General features: G+C 42.8%; 1 protein-coding gene and 1 long non-coding RNA gene across 5 annotated transcripts in view; one reads left to right on the forward strand and one right to left on the reverse strand.

Moving 5' to 3' along the window:
• SUGCT (succinyl-CoA:glutarate-CoA transferase) overlaps nt 1-25,180 on the forward strand; it is a 634,978-nt gene that overhangs the window by 221,336 nt on the left and 388,462 nt on the right. For all 4 annotated transcript variants that reach the window (XR_011964838.1, XM_072599106.1, XM_072599108.1 and 1 more), the window contains exon 11: nt 13,061-13,158. Coding sequence is in view for 3 of the 4 variants with exons in the window: in XM_072599106.1 (XP_072455207.1) it covers nt 13,061-13,158 (98 nt within the window). In the remaining variant the exon portion in view is untranslated. The remainder of the gene's footprint in view (nt 1-13,060; nt 13,159-25,180) is intronic.
• LOC140497772 (uncharacterized) lies at nt 8,899-17,311 on the reverse strand. The gene is made up of 4 exons (XR_011964839.1): nt 15,975-17,311; nt 14,780-15,051; nt 10,440-10,622; nt 8,899-9,067 (listed from the first exon to the last, which is right to left on the reverse strand). It is a non-coding gene; the product is annotated as an uncharacterized lncRNA (long non-coding RNA).

Here is a 25,180-nt window from a genome sequence, read left to right on the forward strand (position 1 = left end):
AGTCAATGGCACTGGTGTCTCTCTGCCCAGGTCAAGCTACATCAGCAGTATGGTGATCAATTCTGGGCCAGTGCATTTCAGTTGAGGAAAACAGCATGAGCAAAGACATGGAGATTGGAACTCCAAAGGAGTATCAAGCGTTAGACAGTAAACGTATGAGGCATGGAGGAAGAGCAGAGAGATTTTTAAATGCATGGACAGAAGCTCTCATCTGGTAGCGGCAAGCTTCTTAGTAACGCAGGAGACAAAGTAATATGCTGAGCAGAAGGATGGTGTTTGGGCCTGGAGGAAATGATAAATCACTTTAAACAATTTTGAGGAATGTAGGAGAAGGATTGCCAAGCAGCATTAAGGGCCTGCCTGAGGTTAGACTGCGTGAATTTAGAACAGAGTCCTTCAGCTCTGTTTTTTCCGCTCTCAGGCAGGGCTCCACAGCCCAGGGGTAGGAGGGAAGAAAGTAGACATTTGAGGTTTCCCAGGATTGGGCATTGCTAAAATAGATGGAGTTAAAGGGCAAGGGGATGGGGATGGTCCATTGAGAGCCCTGATGAATGGCTGTTCTGGGCATCCAGCCTAGTCTAGGGAGGCAAGTGAACATAGACTTGGGAGGGTCCAAGGGACCAGAGGTCTTGATATGGGCAGGGATCATGTTTAGCACAAGAGTAATGACGTGGGGGAGGCAGAAGGATCAAAGAGTCAGAATTCACCATCTTGGGGGCAGGTAGGAGAGTGCTAATGATCACCAAGTCGTGACATATAGCCAAGTTGATGGATGGGGGATGTAGAGGGAAGATGAAATGACATGAGGAGGGTAAGAAATCATGAAACCATTGGACTAGAAGATTTATCAGTGGGAATGTTAAAGCCATTTGGTAAGATGGCAGGGTATGGAGATGAGTGAGGTGTTGGGAGTGAGACTTGTGGGAAGATTGTAGACCAAGTTCTAAAGTCATCAAGGAAGGGGGCGAGAGTTCTAGAGGCCAATAGACCGAATTGGAATTCCCCATTCCTGCCTATCTTAATGGTCACTCATTTCATGGATTCTCTAGTTCTCTTGTCCTCTTATCTTTCTGATATATTGGTGGCCACTGTGAGTAAATTGGACCCTACTGTCTCTGCTCTAGGCTATGGGCTGTCTGCAGAGACAGAGCTGCTTATTTGGTGATTGGGGTCATGATTGTAGATTGAATACTTAATTATTGGACTGTGCTGAATGATGAAGTGTAGAGCTTGTGAAGGAAAGAATGGCCTCTGACCCAAGTCACTGTGCCTCAATGCCTTCCATGTCTAACATGTTGAGGTGTTTCTAAAAACAGCCCTTGCTTTTGTATCAAGCTTACTGATAACTCAACTTGTAACATCCCTGGATGAGTCCACTTTGACCTTGAGTGTTCTCTTTGATCTTCTCCCCCAAACACTTTGGCTGGAGGAATCTCGCAAGCCTAGAAGGGTTCAGAAAACATCAGACACCTCATCATCAATGTTCTAGTGACCTGGGTAGATTGATGCCAATATCTGTATTGGAAGTCAAGGACAGATAGATGCAGATTCACGATGCCACAGGAAACCCAGCAAAGAAATGATGTTTCACTTAAGGGGACCTTTTTGAGTACCCCAAGAGTGGGAGCAAAGGATTCTAGCAACAGGATCTGTGTTATTTTTCTGCCTCATGTGCTCTCTGAGCTTGAACCCACACCTGGATGCTGTACATGTTGGTGGGTGTGTCCCAGACTTTTTTTGGTGGGGGGAGCTTTTACACCAACTCTTCTTACCATACACCTTAGTAGACAGCCCTTTCTCAAAACTACTTAATCATGGCTGGCTAAAGTGATTATATTGAGACTTGAGCGTCCTTTAGAGAATCAGCCCCAGACTTCACAAGGGCACCTCTAGAACCATGAGGAGGAGATGTAACCTTGCTTAAATATAGAAAGGGCTACCATGTGAGGAGGGATTTGACTTGTTTTATTAGACCCTGGAAGGCTGGGCTAGGAGCAATGGATGAAATGTGAAGAAAGATGTACTCTGGGGAGAGAACACTGTCCTAGCAAGAACAAGTATCCGCGAGTGTGGTGGAATGTCCCAGGAGCCTGTGGCTTCCTTTTCTCTCACAAGAGACCTTCAAACAAGGGCTGATTGTTTGTGATGCATAAGGTCACAGACCTGTTGCTGAAAAGTACCTTTGACGTTATCTAAAGTTAAGTGACTTTTCCAAGGTCCTATAGGTAGTAATATTAAAAACTAGGACTTAGATGGTGTCTTAAGGTTCATAAAGTGCTTATTTATTTCTTATAAAAAACCTAGGAAGTAGATGAAATTATTATACCCATGTTACAGATAAGGAAACTGAGGCTGAATTGGAACTGATGGATCTAGAACTCTATCCACTCTACCACTTAAGTACCAAAGTATTAAGTGGCAGAAACATCCACACTTGATGACTATAAACTCAGATTTCCCCCCCTCCTTGCTATATATACTCTGTTCTAGAAGGGGCTCTGATAAGGGTATATGGATTGGATTGATGGTCACTAAGTTCTTTCCCAACTCTGAAATTCTGAATTCTGTGATCTGCAGTATAATAACAGACACACCGGGTGTAGAAGGAATATATTGGCTATTAATCCTTTCACTAAGGTCCCATGCTGCTGGCCTCAACCTACAGCCCATCTTGGCACAATCCTGAGGACCACAGTGAAGGAGCTGGTTCTAGCTTCTGGTCACTCCATTGTTAGTGTAGCATGTAAGCAATGAGCTTGGAAGGGTCATAACCAGTGGGGTTAAGACTCATAGTTATGCAAACATATTCACAAAACTGTCATTCAGAAGATTGACTTAGCTATCACCATATTTATAGGAACGATGGTGAACGTCAGCCTCTCTGGGTCAAAAGTCTGCTCCTGAGACAGTCACACAACAGCCCATCTTAAGTATATTTCTGGATATGGCTGTTTGTTCTTAACTGTGAATGTCAGCTTCCTCAACCACCAAAAGACAGATTAATTATATGGGAAAATGATTCCTCTACTAGTTTATTTCAGACTGGTACAATCCATTCTTAACCAGAGACCAAACTTAAATACTTCTTTGTCCCAATAAATTGGTGACCTCATGAATGTATATGTTCTCTCAGTGATGTGGGTCACAGTTTATCCTGTGTTATTTTTGTCTATTGCTCTCCATAAAATCACCACAGAGGAGACCCTAAATGTGCTAGGAGCCTACACCACCTCAGTTGTGTAACAGATGTAACATGCCTTTGTCTCAAATCCTACTCAGATATTGTTGGATTATGCTTTCTCATCCATTCTACTACTCTCTTCCATTTTATGTGTTAATTAATCTTATTCATGTTCATGGCTATGATCACTAATTGTGTTTCCCTTCCTCCTATCTTCTTATACTTTTTAAGTCATTCCTCTATTAAATGCCCTCTGTCTGCCTGACATTGTGATGAGTGCTGGTGGTACAAAGAAAGGCAAAACCAAAGCAAAATCCACAAAACCCTCAACCTCTGCTGTCCAGGAGTTCAGAGTCTAAGGGGATGACAATATGAAAGCAATGGTGTACAAACAAACTTTAGACAAGATAAATTGGTAGATAATTTTACACTGGGAAAGGCTTCCTGCAAAAGTTGGAAGTTTAACTGAGGCTTGAAGGACAATGGCTTATGAAGGAGCCAGGTTAGGAGGGTCTTTAAAAGCTAAAGAGCCATTGAAGCCATTGGAATTTGTTGAATGAGGTGGGGTGGCATGGTCAGACCTGTGCTTTAGGAAGATCAGTTTGACCACTGAGTGGAGGACGAAATGTTGTAGCGAGGGTCCAGTTGAGGTTTTATAATATAAGTTTATAGGGCATCCCATCAGCAAGGTTTCGTCATTTCCCCTAGCTTTGGTTAGCAGCATGTCAGTTGTGTCCATCCTTCGTTGCCGAAGAAGACCATGCCATCAGAGAAATGATGACATGACTTGCACGTGACTTTGTTTTGAGTGAGAGAGGGCCGTGTAGGTCACCAGCCTGTCCTCCAGAGCTATCTGAATCCAGTGACCAGATATTCATCAGGATGATTGGAGATGACCCAGGATGCACTAGGAGACTGTGGGCCCTTTAGGCCAAGGTCTTTGCAGGCACTCACTTGAGGTGAGGTAATGCCCATTCATTGAATAGGCCTGTTTAAAAGTAACCAGGGCATGGCCCCTTTAATGAGGCAAAGAGAAGAAAGGCATCAGGCTGGGAGGGAAACAGCAACAGTTACTATTCATTAGTCTCTCTAAAGCCAGGAGGGTCCAGAAGAGCCCTTAGGCAACAGTTCATGGATGTCTCAGCTTCAGAGTGGTTGGTGTGAATAATCCAAGACTGACCTTTGTAGGACAAGATTGGTGATAGGAAAAGGGGGCAGTAGAATTAAATGGCTTTACCTGAGGTCAACATGGGGAAAGAAGGTGAGTGTAGCCAGTGTAGGGGGGATGGGAACGTGCTGAGTGGAGGGATTGGAAGTCATAGTGAGACAAAGAATGCTGGGGGTGGGAAGGCAGAAGGACAGGGGTGGGAGGATGGTGATGGATTGTGGTGAGATAAAGAAGTTTCAAGGGGAAGACTTGCAGGTGATGGCAAAAACAAGGGTGATGAGAGAGGTGGAGTTTTTTGAATACCATTCAGTCTGCAATTGAAGTAATATTTCCACTCCATTGCCAAATAGGGAGGGTTTGGAGAAGATGAATTCCCCACTGCTTTCAGTCCTCAGACCACCTAGACAGATGGATGGTGCAGTGGACAGTGGATAGAGTGCTGGCTCCAAGCTCAGGAGTTATTGAGTGGATTAGTCATGTCTGACTCTTTGTCTCCCCATTTGAGCTTAAATTGAAATCCAGATTCAGACACTTACTAGCTGTGTGACCTTGGACAGGTCACATCAACCTCTGTCTGTTTCAGTTTCCTCCACTATAAAATGGGGACAGTAGCAACACCTACCTCTGAGAATTGTTGTAAAGATCAAATGTGATAATATTTGTAAAGCGCTTAGCACAGTGTTTAGAACATAGTAGGTGATTAATGTATGCTCGTTCCCTTCCCTCCTTCTCCTTTCCCAAGGATGAGGTTCACTTGATTCATCAAGGGCAGCTATGTGCACTCTTCCTATTTAATTAGCTCCCCATTTGCTATTTTTGCTCTGTCCTTTCCAATCCAAAGGTCATTCCCTGTGTCAACCTCTTCCTTCTTCCCCAAGGAACTTAAGAATTGATTGACTCTTCCAGCCCTCCTTATTCTGTTTGCCTGTCTGAGGAGAGGGTAGTGGCCCAGCTCACCCGGGTTGTATTTAGCTGCCACCAGAGATCCTCAGGCAGAGGAAATGGAGGGAGATTGAATGCAGTCCTAGACTTGGCTTGTCTGCTCTGGACCCCGAGTATGGCTTCATTCTGAGGCTGAGGATTGCCCCCAAAGCTTTCACCAGCTCCTTCAGAAGTGCCTCCTTGATTATAAGACTTGCAGAATTTTATATGGCTTTTCCATACCGGTTTCCCTATCTGTTATCCTGGGATTCATGAAAAGCTCTTTATGGATTTTTGAGTGGGATTCTTGTGGTCTCTGGGACTTTTCCATTCTCCCTCTCTGCAGAACTGACATTCTTTCCCCTAGGAGTTAGAATCAAGTGTAGCTTTTAGAGGCTCTTGGCAGGTTCTTTCATGTGTGAATCCTGTCAGTGATGATGGAAGCCATGGTGAGGACACTGCTAAAGTAGGGCCACCTTGCCTGTTGGACCCTTTCCCTCTTATTCATGAGGACTAAATGGTTGTGCTTTGCAGTGTCTGATGTCCCCACTTAGCTAGCCCTGATGGAAGTCTCATTGTGGTTATGTGGCTTCAGCTTAGGCATTCAGCTATACTGTCCACTGGCTTGTTTATTTGCCTTTTTATTTTTACGTGACATTTTAAAATGAACAATTAAATGAATTAAAATTAATTTATTTTATATTACATTAAAAAATTCAGAATTAATTTAAACTTATTTAAATAAACTTATAAATAAGAATTAATTCACTTCTACACCACCCCCATGATTGGAAAACAAAAACAAATGCCTTTTTAACAAATATATTTCATCAAGTAAAACAAATTCCCACATTGGCCATGTCTAAAGTTACACGTCTCATTCTGCACCATCACCTGCATCATCAACATCAGAGTTCATGACCTCTCTGTCAGGAGGTAGGCTGATACCCCAAAGAGATCAAAGAAAGAAAATAAGGGTCAATATGTATAAATATATGCATAGCAGCTCCCTTAATGGTGACAAAGAATTACACACTAATGGGATGCCCGTCGAATTGGGAATGGCAAACAAAGTGTGGTACGTAAATACAGTGAAATGTATTAGGCTATAAAAATAATGAAAAGGACAGTTTCAGAGAAATCTGAGAAGGCTTGTATGAACTGATGCAGAGTGAAGTGAGCAGAACCCAGAGAACAATGTATATACAGTGTGGCCAGCATGACTATGTGCCTTTTGAAGGAGTATGGCCTGTCCTGATATAGTCATGCTGATGAAATCTGAAACTTTCTATAATACTGTCTTCTTGCCATTAATTTGGAGTCATTATCCTGTCCAGTGCTAACTCTCTTATTTACAGGGTCTGAGGGGGATGATTATTTTGTTCTAGAAAGCTCTGCCAGCCTGACTTTTCCCCCCTTCACCCCACCCCCCCAAACTCCTTAAGCTTTTCTCCTGTCTGTTGTGATAGGTTTTTCCAGTATTCATTAGTTTATTCATTCACTTAGTCATTCTCAAACATTTATTAAAGACCTACAGGGCCACGTGGTACAATGAAAAATGCTTTCTCTGTGGAGTCAAAGTATTGGGTTCACATCCTGCCCATAATATCATTTCCTAACAGTGTGACCTTGAGTAAGAGAGTTCAGCTCTTTGGCCCTTCATTTCCTCCTCTGTAAAATGAGGAGGCCAGACAAAATGTGGACTCCAGTTTCCTTCTATCTCTCTGTCAATGATTCTATCATAGATCTGGTCCTGTTTTAAATCCTGGGAACCAAAGTAACCCCCAATGTGGCATTGCCTGTCCTCATGGAACTAAAATTATGTTGGGAGGGTGAATTCCTTACATAAATTACTTAGCATGTAAATACAAAACTATATGCAAAATTAATCCTGAGTAATTTAGGGGATATTAACAATTGAAGGGCAGTAAAGGTCTCTTATAGGAGGTGACACAAGGTAAAATTTGAGGGAAGTTGGAGATCCTAAGAAGTGACGATGAGGAGTGACTGGTTTCCAGGCGTAGAGGACCATCTTTCAGAGGCATGGAGGGGGGAGAAGGATGTTATGTGCAAGGAGTAATCCAGTTTGTCCAGATTATAAAATCTGAGAAGTAATGAGAAATCAGTTTGCAAAGGGACCCTGAAAACAGGATGGGAAGGGCTCTGCATGCTAACCAGAGTAGATCCTAGTTAATCTTAGAGGCAATAGGAGCCCCTGAGAGTTCTTGAGCAAAGGAATGGTGTGGTCAAATTTGGGCTTTAGGAATGTCACCTCAGTAGCCATACAGAGAATGGACTGACTAAGGAAAGGCTGGAGGTGGGAACCAATGAGAACAAGATTGTAATAGTCTTGGTGAGAGGTGAGAAGAAGCTGAACCAGGGTGGTGACTACGAGTGGAGAGGAGGAAATGATGCTAGGGATGGGGGTTGAATTGACAAGACTCTGCAACTGACTGGATAAATGTTAAAGACACATTTCAAACATGTATGTTTTAAACACATCTTTTAGATGTGTGCTTTATTATTTCTTTTTAATTTCTAATTATTTCTTTCTAATGAGAAGAGTATTCCCAAGTCCACCATGGACTTAGGGACTTAGGACCTAGGTGTGTTACACTAATGCCTCAGTTACCCAAGAACATTGTGGGTGATAGGGAGAGAAGGAAATATTTCTTTTTTTCACCTTCTAAAACAAGAATTTTTAACCTAGGGCCCAAGATCCTTCTTCCCTAGTTGGATGGATTTCGGAGGGTTCATGCAGTTGTTTTTGAAAAATATTTTGATAACTAGATTTAATATAATTACTTTCCTTTGTGATCTTATGTATTTTATTTTATGCATTTAAATGTGATTCTAAGAAAGGGTCTACAGGCTAAAGTAGCTGCTCACTGGGTGTGTGACCCAAACAAAGTGATGACCCTTGGGCTAGAGAGTAGTCAGAAGCATGGAAATGGAGGCATCTCTGGAGAATCACCTGAAGGTAATTTTAGTTTGTGTAGGAAAGTTGGATAATTACTTTGATGGTTAGTTATTTTAGGAGCTTTGAAAAAGAAATCAACTGGCCACTGAGTTGACTCGATGGAAGGATTTTGTTGGTAATTTTGACCCAGGGAGTCTGGGGTATCCACAGTTTCCAGTGGGCTGTGGATAAAGTCAAGTTTACAGTCCTGACCTATGCTACTGTAGAGGCAAAGGAGACTGGATTTCTGATTCATGAACTGTTCTGTTCCCCTTCCTGGGTGAGGAGCTATGAGGATTATTAATGAGAATTTCGTTGACCATTGATATTGAATTTTGCAAAATTATGATAACCATGCTTCACCCAAAGAAGGGATATGAGAATTCACCTTCCACCCTTCTTTATGGAAATGGTGGATTGGGGGAGTGGAAATATAACATTATGTAATCTCAGACCTGGGTGATGTGTTGGCTAATTTCATGGACCTGCTTCCCTCCCTGGCTCCCCCTCCCCACTTTTCAATCTTTATTACAAGGGATGGGTCTCAATGGGAAATTGTGCATAACGTACAAAATATAAATACAACTTAAAACTGTAAATAAAAGAAGAAATTAGCGAAACACAGAGTGACAGGAAGGGCAATAGATGGGATTCTGGTACTTTAGTTGGTGACGGTTCATTCTATCTTTAATCATTGCTGAAAGAAAGATGAGAGTCTGTGCAAACAGAGGGAAGAGAAATCACACCTTGGAGAAGGGCCTGTTATTTTAGGTTGGCTTTCCCTCTTCTCCCTCTCTTCTGCATATCTCAGATGATAAATGACTAGGTTGGATTTAACCTGTGGGAAACAAATGATCTCATTAAATGGATATATTTAAAACAAATGCCTCGGCTAATAGAGGCCTCCTCAGCTCCCAGGGGGCCCAGGGCCCCTCTCCCATCCCATAAATGCTCCTTCCGATGTTTTAGCACAACTGTGAGCCTGTCTCCACACATTCTTGGGAAACTTCTTTTCCATTCCCAGGCTGCTTGGCGCAGTCATTATAGCCTTGTTCCTTTCCAAGATGCCTGATGGGACTTCCAAGATCTATTTTTCCTTTATAGGGGAGGAAGAAAAAAAGGAAGTGGACTCTAGCATTTTTCTTCATTATTTCTTAAGGGAGAAATAGTAAAGAAAAATAGTGACCCCCTCACAGGGAAAAAAGTGTTTGTTTTTTTCATTTGATATCATAGCATGTGAGAGCATGCCCCTCCCCCCAAGTGAATAAAAGTCAGAGGGCTGAGAACTGGGCCAACCCCTGTGATGTGATTAAAAAATTAAGTCAGATTTGGGTCTTTAATTTGTTGTTGTTGTTGAAAAGCTTTTTGTGAAACACGGCCGTAAAGATGGTTTTCATTTAAGGGACATTATAGTTGAATGATGTCATCGGGAACTAAAGCGGATCCTTTCTTTTGGGGGAGTATTTCATGAAGTTGCTTCACAAGAGGGGGGGGGTTCTGACTGGGTCCCACAGGCTGCAAACACCTTCCAATTTATTCCCCTGACAATGTTCTTCTGCTGTTGGTGTCCTCTTCTGATGCTTCATTGTCCTGGGGCAGGTAGAGGGGGACCCTGATGTCTACACATACAAAGATTTTATCTTTGGACCATCTCTGGAATCTCTACTTTTCACATCATGACCACTTCCATCTCCCGGCCCCCATTATCTCTTCTTTCCAGTCTGTCCTCCCCATAGCTGCCAAACTGAGATTCCTCTAACACAGGCCTGGCTTCTTGACTGCCCACTCTGCTCACAAAGCTCCAGCGTCTTCCTCTGCCTTCTAGGATAAAATACAAAGTCTTGCTTGGCATTGAGATGCATCAGTCTGGCTTCAGAGGATCCATATTTTCAGACTGACAAGCATCCCTCCCTACCCTGCTCCATGCCTGGTGGACTGCAGGTTCCGGCCAAAGTGACTCAAGGTGGTATTCCATTTCCTGCCTGCTCCCCCTGCCTAGGATGCCCTTCTTCCCTTTCATGTCTCCACCTCTGTCCAAAGTTCAGCTCTCTTCAAGAACCTTTTCTTCTAGGTCCCCCTAGTTGTGAATGTCCACATAGTGCCTGGCACATAGTACATCAGCCTAGTGCCTGCATGTAAAAACATTTAATAAATGCTGGTTCACTGACTTCTGTTGCACTAAGTTACCATACAATACAGTTTGCATTTACCTGTATGTCCTAGTAGAATGTAAGGCCATTGAAGGCAGGGACTGGCATACTTTTGTCATGGGTATCTTGTCATAGTAGACAGAGCGAGTCAGGAAGACCTGAGTTGGAATCTTCCTTCAGATTCTTGCTAGCTGTGGCATCCTTGGGAAGCTACTTCATCTCTCTCTGCCTCGGTGTCCTTATCTGTAAAGTAAAAATGATAATAGCGTTTGCTGCACGGCGTTGCTATGAGGATCTAAATAACATGTAAAGCACTTTATAAACCTTAGAGCTCTGCTTAAATGCCATCATCTTCATCGTCATCATCACCACCATTATCATCATCTCCATTATTTTCATCATTATCTTCCTCATCATCATCCTCTTCATCATTGGTCTCTGAGGCTCTGTCAGCCCTAAATCTATGATCCCAGGCAAGCAGGAATGACTTAATAGATAGAACACTGGGATTGGAAAGACCTGAATTCAAATACAGCCTCAGACACTATCTGTGACCCTGGATGACTCATTTCGCCTCTACTTGCCTCAGTTTCCTCAACTATAAAATTTTATTTTTTCCTAGGAGGGGGTTGATCTGGCCACCTCACTGTTTGAGTAAGGCAGATGGTCTCAGATGATGGGGGTGTACCACATTGGAAGGGGCCCCATGTGTTCCAAAATGCCTTCTGAGAAATATCTGTTGGAGGTGTGGTTTTACTTACCTAGAAATCATTAGTCTCATTTTATTCAGTTCCAGGTTCCTTGATCCTCAAGGGCCTGCTTAAGTAAAGTCTATGACTGGAGGAGGATAGGCTAGAACAAAGGAGAGGAACACTAGGCTCCCCTAGAACTAGGTCTCTCTCAGGGCTCACCACCATTATGACCCTGAATGTCTGGGAATATGGCTTGGAAATGCTAGGGTAGAGGTGAGGATGATTTTCTGGGGGGAGAAGTGGTGGTTTCCATCCATGCCCTTGACCCAGATTTTGCTCATTTCCCACCTGTAGCCAAGAAACTAGCTCATCTTTTTGCTCTTGACAGTGGTTGTGACATCCTGCTCCTAATGTGTGCATGGCCTCTAAACATCAATGTGCACACATGTGCAGAACTTTTTCATAAAATGCTTTTTATTGGAGGGGTCAAACCTGAGTCTGCAAAGCCTCCCCTTGTATTTTAGCACCTTATCCTAGCACCTTGGAGAGGCCAAACAAATCTTTTTTGTGTTTGTTTTGGTCCAGACTTGTGATTTCCTCTATCTAGGGACCTTCCAGGGATGAAACTCCATTCTCCACTGATGTGTACTGGCAACTTCACTTACAGTTATTCTAGAAAGTTGCCTGGATGCACCAAGAGATTCACAGAGAAACACAGAGTTGAGAATTGGAATGAACGTATCACCCTCTAGTCTAGCCCATGTGCCACAAGGACCCATGTTAACATACCTAACAAGTGATTTTCTAGCCTCTGGCACATGGTAGGTGCTTAAAAAGTTGACCAAGTCAAATGTTTAATTCCTTTCAAAGGTAAGTGACTTTCTCATGGCCAAACAGCAAAATTAGTCATAGGGAGGACTTGGGTTCATGGCTTCCTGATTCCAAGGCTGATTCTGCATGCATGTGGTTACATGCTGCTTTTGGAAGTCATTTTTATTTATGGAAGTAGTTGTATATATGTGGTATGTGCCTGAGACGTGTGTGTGTGTTTGTGTAACATTGTGTAACATTGCAGAAAAGGGTGATTTGTCTTGCTCACAGGATGTTGGTGTCATGGGCATGCCCAGGTATTCTTACAGGAGCTGGGTAGTGCCTATTTTGTGTCTTTGGCAATCTAAAGTCTTGATTTCCCTATCAATGTGGCTTTTTCTGTCTGCGCCACTATTTTACGTGCATGTGAAAGAGAGAGCAAAAGAAACGGCAAAGAAAAGAAGTTTTATGAAGACATGGCTTCCATCGAGGCCTGAAGACTCAATCACACGGCATTCCTGGGAAGCCTGTGCATCATGGAGGAAATACCAAATGGCCCTGAGTCTGTCTTTCTGTCTGTCTCTCTCTCCCACCCATCCATATTGGGACCTGGAGAGAAGACAGCACCACCATGTGGTTTCCCCAAAGAGTAGGATCTATGGCAATATGGAGACACAAAGGGGAAAAGGATGAGTTTAGCTGGGAGTCACTGTATGAAGGTGCAGTACAAACCTAGCCTTTTGTTTGTACTGTGAGCCCTGTAGACTGTGGGGCTGCCTGATCCCCCACTCATCTCGAGTTCATTTTCCTTGTGTAGAAAATAGGCTTTTGCCACTACACGTGACATAATACTCTAAGTCTAGAGGACTATATTCATTTATAGAGTAAATCATGTGGGAATCACACAGTCAGGCACATGCTGCCCTTTAGCTGAGCTTTGAGAGAGACTAATCACCGCTTCTTTCCTTCCCTTTCCACGCAACCCATTCAGCAGTCTGAGGAACTTGGTTGAAGTTCAGTCTTCCACACCTGTGGAACTGCTTACCTGGGGGAAGGGAGAACCTGTGAAGGTGACCATGGTTGTATTGTGGGTTGGTCTTGAGCTTTAGCTTTTGGAAAAGGATTTATGAAGGAAATTTTAAATAACAAAAAAACCTTTTTTGTGTGTATCCCCTTTAGGTCCTGAATTTGCCTACATTGATCAATGATTCCAGATATAAAACTAACCATCTTCGGGTCCAGAATAGAAAAGAGCTCCTTACAGTATTATCAGCACGGTGAGTAGTAAGTACATCAGGATTGGTATGGTCCTCTGATCTGTTCATGGGTCACTACAGGAATTCCTTCCCTAACCTCCTACTTTCATGGCTTGGAGATAATTCTGGGTTCCTGAAGACCAATCTGCAGAGCACCAACTCCAGAAGATCTGACCAAGGAGAAGGGCCGGAGCCCTCACAGCTCGATTCAGGGGTGCTCCTTGCCAAGTGCTTCATCCGCAACCGAAAACAACTTCCACAACTCAAGAAGGCAAGTTTTCTATAGGCCTCGCATTAAAAGGAGGATTGCAGTCTGTACTGGCACACCAATAAAACCATGCATACTTAAGGACAGAATGTGGGAAAGAATTCCTTGGTGCTTGGTGGAATTCTCTTTGCTTAAATAGATCCTCTTGAAAAATCTCTCGTGTGCTGTTTCACAGAATTGGCTGATGAAGAGAGGCCTGCTGTGAATGTAGAGTGAACAACAATCGCAGACAAGTAGAAGATTAGCCAGCTGGTTTCAGATTCAGGAAGACAAGGGTGGAAGTCCTATTTTTGACGCATTTAAGCTGTGTGACCTTGGGAAAGTCACTTCACATCTCTGTCTCAGTTTCCTCATCAGTACAATGAGGATGATAATAGCTATTGCATTCATCTCATGGGGCTGGTAAGGGTCTCATATAAGATAATCAATGCAAAGTGATGAGCAGACTTTAAAGAATTCTATAAATGCCAACCATTATTAACATTTTAGTCCATCTAAATCCCTATTGTTTGTATAATTATGGTAAAAAAAGAAAGTCATGCACACATACAAGGGATCATAGCTCTAGACCTAGGAGGATTCTTATTGATCATCTGGTCCAAGCTTGTCAGATGATACATTCATTCCCAAGAGCAGCTGAGCCAGATACAAATGAAATTGGGAGATATTTAGCAAAATAAATAAAGATACAGTAGAACATAGATAATGGTAGCATGTAATCTTCTAAGTCAATATGGAGCCCTCACAGACCCTTTAGCCCAAGGTTTCTGTTTGAGCTTGACGCCACGGATCTGGCTCTACTGTTATTTTACAGATGAGGACGCTGAGGTTTTATCCAAGGTCACACAAGCAGTGAGTATTAGAGGTGGGATGCCTAGCTGCGCCTTCCTAGGTCAGATCCATTGCAGTGGCATCCAGGGGTTAGCATGACTTGTCTAGTAAAAGTGAGTTTATTTAGCGTTTCAGTAACTGCCATTTTTCTGACTAACCAAGCTTGAGTCTTTCACTTCCAGAGCCTGAGTTGCCTTTGGAATCACCAAAGATCAGTGCTGATTTGCCATCTAATTATCTGATTTCCTAGTTTGGCCATGTAAAAGCGGAGGAGGAGCTTGGAACATTAATTTTAAGAGCTTTGGCTCACTCTGAAAAGGGAAAGAAGAGTCAGTCTTAAAATTTCATTCCGAAACAAGAAACATTTTTTCTTCCTTTTTTTCACTTTTTTTTTAAAAAAAAGCAGAGGAAGTATTAATGCCTTTAAAAAACAACCACAAAAAATAATACCACCGTTATTTGCTGGCATATTCCAAACTTTCTTCTCCCTTGTTCGGCAGCATTCTCCCCTATAATGAAGAAATAAAAACAAAGAAAACTCACCCCCATCTACACCTCCGTGTGCTGCTTAGACTCCCGTCTCTTGACCAGGAGAAGGAGATGTACTCTGAAACATGTTCCGTGTCTATTTCAAAGCAGAGGCGGTATTCTGCGTCCCCCGTGAAACGATCCTCTTCTAATCACAGTTCCAACAGTTAATAATGAATTGATTGGCTGATGGATTGACAACCTTCTCTGATTCTGCTGGTGTCTTGAATGGTACCTGACATGGTACCACTGGTACCAGTTGGTACATGGGCCTGACTGTACCACTCCTGTGCTCAGAGAGAAGGACATTGTGTCAAGGTCAAAGTATGATCTTTTCTCTTCGGCTTTTAAAACTCTTCCCAATCTGACGCTAACTTACCTTTGTAAATTTGTTAAGTATTGTTTCCCTTTGTGCCCTCCACATTCTGGCCAAACTGGTCTGTGTTACTTTCCCTACTGTCTCCCTCCTGTTCTTTGCTCAGCCTGTGCCCCATTCTTGGAATGCCTTCTCTTCTCCCTCTGGCTCTTAAATGGACTGCTTCTGTTTAAGGGTCAGTGCCACTGCTGTTTCTTATACAGGATTATTCATGTTATTCCCTCTTTCCCAATGGTCAAGGCCCATTGTTCAGGCCCATGAATTAGGATCACTTCCTAACCACAGCTCAGACTCTAACCCATATTGTAAATCCTGGTACAGAGATATTTGCTCTGAATTTATTTTGTATTTATTTGTCTGTGTATGCCATTTTCTGAAAATAGAATATAAACTCCTTGAAGCAAAGAGAGGCTATATTAATCCATTAGATTGTGGCTGCTTTGCCAAATCCATTAGAGTTGTGTAGCCTGCCTTTACCTCTGTTTTCTATGCTGAGCTCTTAGCACAATGTCTGACACGTTAGCAGGTATTTATAAATACTTGTTGAACTAAGTGGATGAATGAATGAATGACTTCTACCCATCCACACTGGGAGATCTTGCTGGTATATTTAGTTTGGTTATACGGCAGGGCTCTGTGAATTTTGTGAACCCAATAGCAGCTTAAATTTCTCTTGGGTGAGCAAACAAGTCTGCTTTGTTCGGATCAGAATTTCTTGCTGTTTGTTGTTGTTGTTTTTTATTTAAACACCATATGTTTTTGTAGATTACTATGCAAACATTCCCAGAAAATGCAACCTTCCCAGAAAACCCAGCCCATCTCTTGACGTTTTACCTCTGTTCCCTTTTCATATTCAGGGATCTCTGCAGGACCCTCTGAACCCATCTTCCTTCACCTGTTTCCTCCAGCCATGCTGGTTTTGAATTCTCATCCTCACCCCAGGCATCTCCCCGTGTGCCAGATTCTGTCTGAATCAATGGGAGCTCTGTGTGGGGAGCAGATATGCAGGGCATGGAGGGGAATGCCAATTGGCCTTTCCCCTTCCTGGTCACTAGTTAAGTAGAACTTGAGCTCCTTGCTGAGTCCCAAGAGCCTTCGTAATTAACCTTTCCCCACAATGAGAATTGGCCATTGAGCTATCCTTTTTGCTTCTTTCTCACTCGCTCTCTCAGGCCATTTTTAATTCATTGATATGACTTTCTCTTTCACTCCATGGTTACCAAGTTTCAATAATAGTCACTTGTGAGAAACTGTATCAAAAGGTCTTTGAAAATCTAAGTAAATTATATCCATCCTGTGAGAAGAGGATCTAGAGAGAAACATCAAGCCCGGGCTTGCAAAGTGTCGTCTTGTTAGGAACCTCCAGCCTTCTCATGTTCGGGACCTCAGCTTGGCCACTTGCCTTGAGATTTGTGTTTCTTGCTGTGAGCTCTAATGGCAGTGCTTCAGTGGGACAGAATAGAGATTTCTTCCTTTTCTGTTTGGGAGTGCACTCACTAAATGTGTCGATCAGCCTCTCCCCTACCTTTGTAGGAATCACAGGGATTCCCAGGAGGTATCTGGAGATGATCACAAATCACCATCTTCCAAGTAGGACCCTGTACTTAAACCACTAAGGAAGCCTTGACTTTGGGGCTGAGACAACCCAAGTGCATTCAGTAATGTCAGTCTTAGCCATATTTGACAAGGCATGCCTCATTCAGTATCTGTAGCCCACCACTTCTCTATTGAAAAGAAAGGAGTAGTACCTTACATTCAGCCCTCTGAAGTCATGGTTAATTCAGATTTTACAGATGAGACTTGGACAGGTGAAAGGATTTGCTCATTATCACATAACTGATGTGTTAGAGGCAGAATTTGCAGATACTCTCTCTCAATCAAGCATCTACTATGTGCTAGACTTTGGGCTAGGTGAACACAATACAAAAACAAAATTGATCAGTGCCACCACTGGCATTCCTTTGGAGGAAGGGCCACCTTATCTACTGCTGTGGTAGCCATATTTCTCGCTACAGAAAACCTTTTCCTTGTAGCCATAAGTCTTAGAAGTGGATTTTCTTGGTGATGTACGATGGTATGAGTTCTTTCCTATGTGGCCTTCATCCTGCATATGAGCGTCACTTCCCAGAGTCAAGAAGCATGTCCCCTTAAGGATTCCTGCGTTGCCATGTAAACATGACCAGTTTTTCAGTTGCTGTGAAAAGCATTGGAGGCAAGGGTGGGGGGCTTCTGTGAGCTCACACAACAGGATCTGTTTCTTCCATCAGTTCATTCCGAGTGCTACGGCCAAGTTGTTAAGCCCGCCCCCTTAACATCTTGTCCTCAGTATCTTATTAGGAGAATTGTGGAATAACACAGTTACCATCATTTGAAATGCAAAGCCTCCCCATTATGTTACCCCATTTCATTCCGTTGTATTCAAGTGTTTACTTATTAATAATTATGTGTTGGGAGCTATGCAAGGCATTAGTGAGACAAGAGAAAAATTGAACAGGTCCCCAGTATCAAAATATCTTAAAAATGTTGAAAGCATCTATGCTTTTTTGTCCCCATGGGGTCTAGTCAGATCAAAGGCTATGGTCTCTACCCTCTCGAGAATTCTCACCTGACCTACCCCTGAATCCTAAGACCTTCAGGGCTTTGCCATTCGTAGGCCTTTTCATCACAGAAAAGGGGTGTATGGGGGGAGGTCTATATCCCTGCCCTTTGAAACCTTTCCTATCAGCAGAGGGCATGATCCCAGAAGAGGCCACCACTTCCGTGGGAGGTGAACCTTCCAAAATGTATCATCTCCCCTAGTTCGTGTGTGATCTGTTGGAGAGCAGACACTATCTTGCTTTTCTATCTGGCATATTGTAATTATTTCATAATTTATTTTAATTAATTAATTAGCTTTTTCATGCATTAATCAGTATACCTGCTTACCCCTATCTCCTTCAACCAATGTGTCCCCAAGTTTTCTTTAAACCCTATCTAAAATACTGGCTTTGAAGTCAGAAGACCTAGATTCAGATCCTGCCTCTGACACTGATTATCTGGGTGACTTGGTCAAGTCAAGGCAGCATGTGGTCATTAAGTACTTACCGTGTGATCGGCCCTGGGCTAAGAGTTGTCCCCTCCCCAGGCCTGTTTCTTCATCTGTAAAATAAGAATGCTGGACCAGTGGCTCCTGAGGCTAGCCTCACATCTAAGAGATTATGAGACCTTTCTTCTATGCCTTCTACGAGGTAGCAGGTGATTGAATCCTTGATGAGTGGGCTTGGAGTGCAGGAAGTGTACAGAAAGCCCTTTCAGAGCCTCCCAGGGAGGTGGTGACCTACAATCACTGCCTGTGCTGGTGGGAATGAAGCAGGGCAGGTCGGGCCTAGGGGCATCCTTCCTGTACACCCCACTCTGCTTAGTGCTGCTATTAGACAGCAGGCAGGCTCTTTTGGAAGAGCAAATTCACGTTTTTGCAGTCATCTCCTTTACACCCCCCCCCCCAACGCGCGCACACACACACACACACACACACACACACCATCACATCACTTGCACCCTTCCCCTGAAGGGCTCTCAGGTGCCCCTGTTCCTCATCCATGGCCAAGAGACAAGATTTCTCCATGGGGAAGGCCATTCTGTCCATGGTGTTGCAGAAAAGTCTGTTTACGCAGCTGTTCTGACTCTAAACAAGGCGAGGCTGATGAAGATTCCCATCCCTCCCTGATTGAAATCCTTAATAGCAGACATAAAGGATTGCAGTTCAAGGCATGTGAAACTGAGCCCCCCTCTCTCTCCATCTTTTCGATTCTATGTGAATTGACCTGGGTTGGAACAAGGCTCTGAGGGAAGAATATCTACTGAAACACTGAAGAGGAGGATAAATTGGTGGATTGGGGAGATGGCAGGCAGAAGCAAGAAAATGAGGATGGAAGAAAAAAGATGGAGAAACAAATGAGATGAAAAAAGCATGAGGCAGAAACAACCTCACGGAGCCTGGGCTTGACTAGACTCTAGAACATCTAGACTAGACTCTGTAACATCTGGTCCGACTCCTTTATTTTACACAGGAGAAAACTGAGGGTGAGGAGAGGTTAGCTGACTAGCCCTAGGTCACAGGATTGGAACCTGGATTGTACCTTTCTGAACACTGGAGGAGCACTTGCCCTTCCTTGGATCTGGGACATTTCTCCCAGAAATCACCAAGTGTGGGGACACTTCCCATGGATTTCAGTTTTCTATTAACTATTTTTATTCATCCTTCCCAGTGGAGAGATCATCCCCTTGGCACAAAGTGCTCAATAAATGCATATTGTTTGATCAGTTTGTGTTGGATTGACAGAGAGTCATGAGTTCTACCATCCCCTTTAAATTGCCCTGTCCTTTGGTAGCTGCCCTCTCTCCTGCTGACACCTGGGAACCTGTATCCTCATTTCTTCTAACACAAGAAGCTGCTTCCTCCAGAGTTTATCCCACTTACCCTTTCTTGACAGGATTTTCATACCTGTTACTAAGCCCCAAGGGTCCACCAGCTCTTTCTCTTTTGTCCTGTCTCAGTGTCACATTCTTCTACCCCGCATTTTCCTTTCCTCTGTCTTTTCACATCCCCTTTCTTCTCTGTAGTGTCCTAACCACCCTCTCCCATTCTTTCAAGCATCACCTCACTGTCTCTGCTAGCCCCAGAGAGCAGAGATGCTTTTTTCCCATCCTTATCACCTTCTCTAGGATGGTGATTAGCTTCCCCTTGGTGGCACCTCGTGGTTGATTGTTGCCTTTGAAGTGTTTCTGGGCCAGTCAGACTTAGCTAATGGCCACTGGATTTCTCCCCATTTGAGGCAGCATTGCTTTCATTTGTGAACATTGAAATCGAAAAGCTCAGCCCATTTGTTTTCTCACAGAAAGTCTGGGTTTCTCCAGATGAGCACTGGCCATCTTGATGTCCCTCAGGCCTTCTATGTCCTAACCCAACTGACTAGCCAGCTTTTATGTGACATTCCAATTCTCCTGTGCCTGGCATTTCCTTGTCCTACCTCAATTCCACCTCTCATACAATAAGACCTTTGCTTGTCCCTTAAAATTGTGAACCCCCCCCACACCCAGTAAAACTGCTTTTCATATTTTGTTTTGACTTTGTTATGTCCAGAAGTATGTAAGCTCCTTGTGGCCAGGGACAGTTTTGTGTCTGTCTTCCATCCCCAGCACCTAGACCGGTGCTTTGCACACACTTGAAGTTATTTAATGAAAGTTTATTGGATAGCAACCAGATTTTCCTCTATCAACTTCCTGCCACAATTAAGATTCACAACTTCCTGGCCAGTTGAGGAAAATTTATTCCTTGAATTTGCCATTGGAGACAGAACAGTGTTCTTGTTGTCTTTGGCTGTTAAACGAACCATGGTGACAACAGCATTTGCCATTCACATCGAATGTCAAGGGAAGACCACGAAGCCCTCTCCCTTCCCAGGCTGGCATGGGCCCGGGCAGGGGTGTCTCTCATCCCACCCCTTTGGATCCTTAGATGCTTGTGGGGGCTCCTTCTGCTTCTCCATGCCTGCCAGACCATGACCTCGCTGCTGAGTCTGTTTTCAGTGTGTGCAGAGATCCTTTAACTGTCTGGGTCCTTCTGCAGCCAAGGCCTTCTGCAGATTTCTCTTCTTACCATCACTTATATTTGTGTGACTCCTCTGCTAGTCCTTCCATCTTGCTGCACAGCTGAAGTAGGAATGTGGTTAGTTTGGGGGGGCTCTCCCTCCCTCCTCCACCCCCTAAAGATCCACCATCAGCACCCATCACTCTTAGCATTCATTCCTCAGGCCCTCAGGGGACAGGCAGATTCCAAGTAAGTTCGTTGAGATCTGGGCTCTTTCCACCTCATAACGAGAATTCTTTCTGACCCAGAATCCAAAGGTGTGCTTATTCAGAATTCAGAGCAAGAGCGCAATTGGACCGAAGGTCTCTTTTTAGGAACTTGTGCTATAGAGGGTTGGTTAGGAAGTCTGTGCTGACAGATAGACCTTGCCTTATTTGTTTTTTTTTTTTTTTTTTTTTTTTTATTAATTTTTTTATTTTTTTTAATGGTTAACAATCACTGCCATACAATTGCGATTTTATCCCTCCCCACCCACCCCCCACTACCTCCCTCCCTCCCCACGACTGCATACAATTCTGTATAGATTCTACATATACTTTCCTATTGAGTATGTTTTCACTATCGTCATGCTGTGTAGTCAGACTAAGATAAATGAAAGAATCCGTATAACAAATCAGAACATGATACACAAACAGATACACATACACAAACATGATCTGCTACATTATGTGAGTGACTTCCATATTTCTCTCTCTGAGTGTGGAAGGCTTTTTGCCTTGAGGTCCACCATTGGGATTTTTTTTTTTTTCAGAAGTTCTTGTGTTATTACAAAAATCTAAGTCTACCAGAAAAAACTCTCACACACTGTGGTTGTTGCTGTGCATAAAGTTCTCCTGGTTCTGCTCCTTTCACTCAGCATCAGGTCATATAAGTCCTTCCAGGCCTCTCTGAAGTCTTCTTGTTCATCATTTCTTATGGCACAATAGTACTCCATTACATTCATATACCATAATTTATTCAGCCATTCCCCAATTGATGGACATCCCCTTGACTTCCAGTTTTTGGCAACTACATAGAGTGCTGCTATAAATATTTTTGTACATGTGGGACCCTTTCCCATTTTTATGATCTCTTGGGGATATAGTCCTAGTAGCGATATTGCTGGGTCAAAGGGTATGCACATTTTTGTAGCCCTTTGGGCATAGTTCCAAATTGCTCTCCAGAATGGTTGGATGCGCTCACAGCTCCACCAACAATGAATTAGTGTTCCAACTCTCCCACATCCTCTCCAGCATTTATCATTTTCTTGTTCTGTCATGTTTGCCAATCTTATAGGTGTGATGTGGTACCTCAGAGTTGTTTTGATTTGCATCTCTCTAACCAATAGTGATTTAGAGCATTTTTTCATATGATTATAGATAGCTTTAATTTCTTCCTCTGAAAATTGCCTGTTCATATCCTTTGACCATTTATCAATTGGGGAATGACTTGTATGATTATACATTTGGTTCAGTTCTCTATATATTCTAGAAATGAGGCCTTTATCCCCGAGCTTAGCTGTAAAAATTTTTTCCCAATTTACTACCTCCCTCCGGATTTTGGTTGCATTGGGTTTGGTTGTGCAAAAACTTCTCAGTTTAATGTACTCACAGTTATCCATTTTGCATTTCATAATGCATTCTATCTCTTCTTTAGTAAAGAATTCTTCCCTTCTCCATAGATCTGATAAATACACTATTCCTTGCTTCTCCAGTTTATTCATGGTATCAATCTTTATACCTAAATCATGTACCCATTTGGACTTTATTCTTGTGTACGGTGTCAGGTATGGGTCTATGCCTAATTTCCGCCACACTGTTATCCAGTTTTCCCAGCAATTTTTGTCAAACAATGAGTTCTTATCCCAGAAGCTGGGGTCCTTGGGTTTATCAAACAGAAGGTTGCTATATTCCTTGCCTACTGCATCTTGAGTGCCAAGTCTATTCCACTTGTCTACCTCTCTGTTTCTTAGCCAATACCAAGTGGTTTTGATAATTGCTGCTTTATAGTACAGTTTAAGGTCTGGTAGCGCTAGGCCACCTTCCCAAGCATTTCTTTTCATTAGTCCCTTTGATATTCTGGACCTTTTGTTTTTCCAAATGAATTTTGATATTATTTTATCCAGCTCTAGAAAGTAATTGTCTGATAGTTTAATTGGTATGGCACTAAATAAGTATATTAATTTGGGTAGAATTGTCATTTTTATTATATTAGCACGGCCTACCCATGAGCAACTAATGTTTTTCCACTTACTTAAATCTGACTTTATTTGTGCAAAAAGTGTCTTGTAATTGTGTTCATATAATCCCTGGGTTTGTTTTGGCAGGTAGACTCCTAAGTATTTTATACTGTCTACCCTAACTTTAAATGGGATTTCTCTTTCTATCTCTTGCTGTTGAACTTTGTTGCTAATATATAGGAATGCAGAGGATTTGTGTGGGTTTATTTTGTACCCTGCAACTTTGCCAAAGTTGTTTATTAATTCAAGTAATTTTTTACTTGAATCTCTGGGATTCTCTAGGTAAATCATCATATCATCTGCAAAGAGAGATAACTTAGTTTCTTCTTTGGCTATTCTAATTCCTTGAATATCTTTATCTTGTCTAATTGCTACAGCTAACATTTCTAGTACCATATTGAATAATAGTGGTGATAATGGACAACCTTGTTTCACCCCTGATCTTATTGGGAATGCATCTAGCTTATCCCCATTGCATATAATGCTTGCTGAAGGTTTTAGATAGATACTGCTTATTATTTTATGGAAAGTTCCCTTTATTCCTACGTTCTCCAATGTTTTTAGTAGGAATGGATGTTGTATTTTGTCAAAAGCTTTTTCTGCATCTATTGAGATAATCATGTGGTTTTTGTTAGCTTTGTTGTTGATGTGGTCAATAATGCTAATAGTTTTCCTAATATTGAACCAGCCCTGTAGTCCTGGTATGAATCCTACCTGCCTTATTTGTTACATCGAAATCATCCTATGCCATAAAATTCTAGTGAGGGAAGGGACCTTTGAGACTTTCCTCTTCAGTCTTCACCTGGGGAAACTGAGGCTGGGGATGGGAGGAGTGAATTTTCCATAACCTCCCTGCTGGCGAGTAAAGGAATGGGCTCTTGAACCTAAGAGAGGTTTGCAGTCCTCCTGTCTAGGGCTTGTTCCACTCTGCTGCTCTTTCCCTGAAAGTCAGCCCTCTACACTCCCATTTTCCCCTTGCTTTAAATTCTGACTTTGGAATGCTCCTGGCTGGAAGAGGGAGCTCTCTGCCATCCCTGCAGCTCTAACTCCTATGAACTTCTAAGAAAGAGGCTGTTTGCTTGAATTGAGAGATTTATTGATTGATTTATCTATTTAGCTTCTAGCCTCTCAATTTGTAAATTTACTTTTTCCATTCTTTGGGGATTTTTCCTTTATGGTGAATTGTTTTCTTTCGTTCTTTTTTTTTTTTTTAAACATTTGCTAACTTTGGGGAGAGAAAAATCCAGACATTGGAATGTCTGAGTTTATTTAAGTCTCAGAACTCTATTCAATTTAATGGGAATGATGAGGGGGGGGGGATGGGGGAATCACAGTGTTGGCCCGGAGCTGGGTGGCTTGCAGAATTGGCATTTCTGGTGGCCCTTGCTCTTGGTTATAGTTGGAAAATGCAAGGAACCCTTTGGTCTCCTGTGAGTCAGCCGGGCTGGCCCAAATTCTGGTCCACATCAGCTCCATGGCTGCTCATCGAAGCAGGAGGGGAGCAAGAGGAATCTGGGCCAAGATGGAGACATGGATTATGTGCTTCCACAGGAGATGAGTTCAGTCTTCCCCTTTGGTCTTGCTATCTTGGCTCACTTGCCCCAAATGGGCAAAGTATGGACTGTCCCCAACGGCAGGGACGGGTTTAATTTTTATCTTCTTATCCATAGTGAGAAATGCAGTGACTGACACATTTTCTTGGAAGTGGGGTGTGGTAATATCTAGACGTCCCAGCGTGGAAACTCTCATCCCTGAAGCAGAATTGCCCTAGAGAACTGCCTGGAGTTAAGTGACTTGACCAAGGTCATATAACTGATATAGATCTATCTATCTATCTATCTATCTATCTATCTATCTATCTATCTATCTATCTATCTATCTGTCTATCTATCTATCTATCTAATCTTAGAGAACCTTACTGAGGTCTCTCTGCACTACAACATAGTGCTTCTCCTCTGGAACATTTTTTTAAAACCAAACCTGCAATTTCCTTGGCATTGTGTAACTCCCAGTGAGAAAATTCTCTGTGCCCATACAAATCAGTAACTCTTAGGAAGCTTTTAGAGAACAGTTTGAGGGCAGTAACAGCTTAATGACTTGCTGAGGGCCACGCGTGTCAGAGGTAAGCCTTGCACCCAGACCTTCCAGATTCAGAAGTCAGAGCTCTGGCCACCACCTGATGCTTCCTCTTAG

This window comes from Notamacropus eugenii, chromosome 3 (assembly GCF_028372415.1).
Source record: "Notamacropus eugenii isolate mMacEug1 chromosome 3, mMacEug1.pri_v2, whole genome shotgun sequence".
Classification (NCBI taxonomy): Eukaryota; Metazoa; Chordata; class Mammalia; order Diprotodontia; family Macropodidae; genus Notamacropus; species Notamacropus eugenii.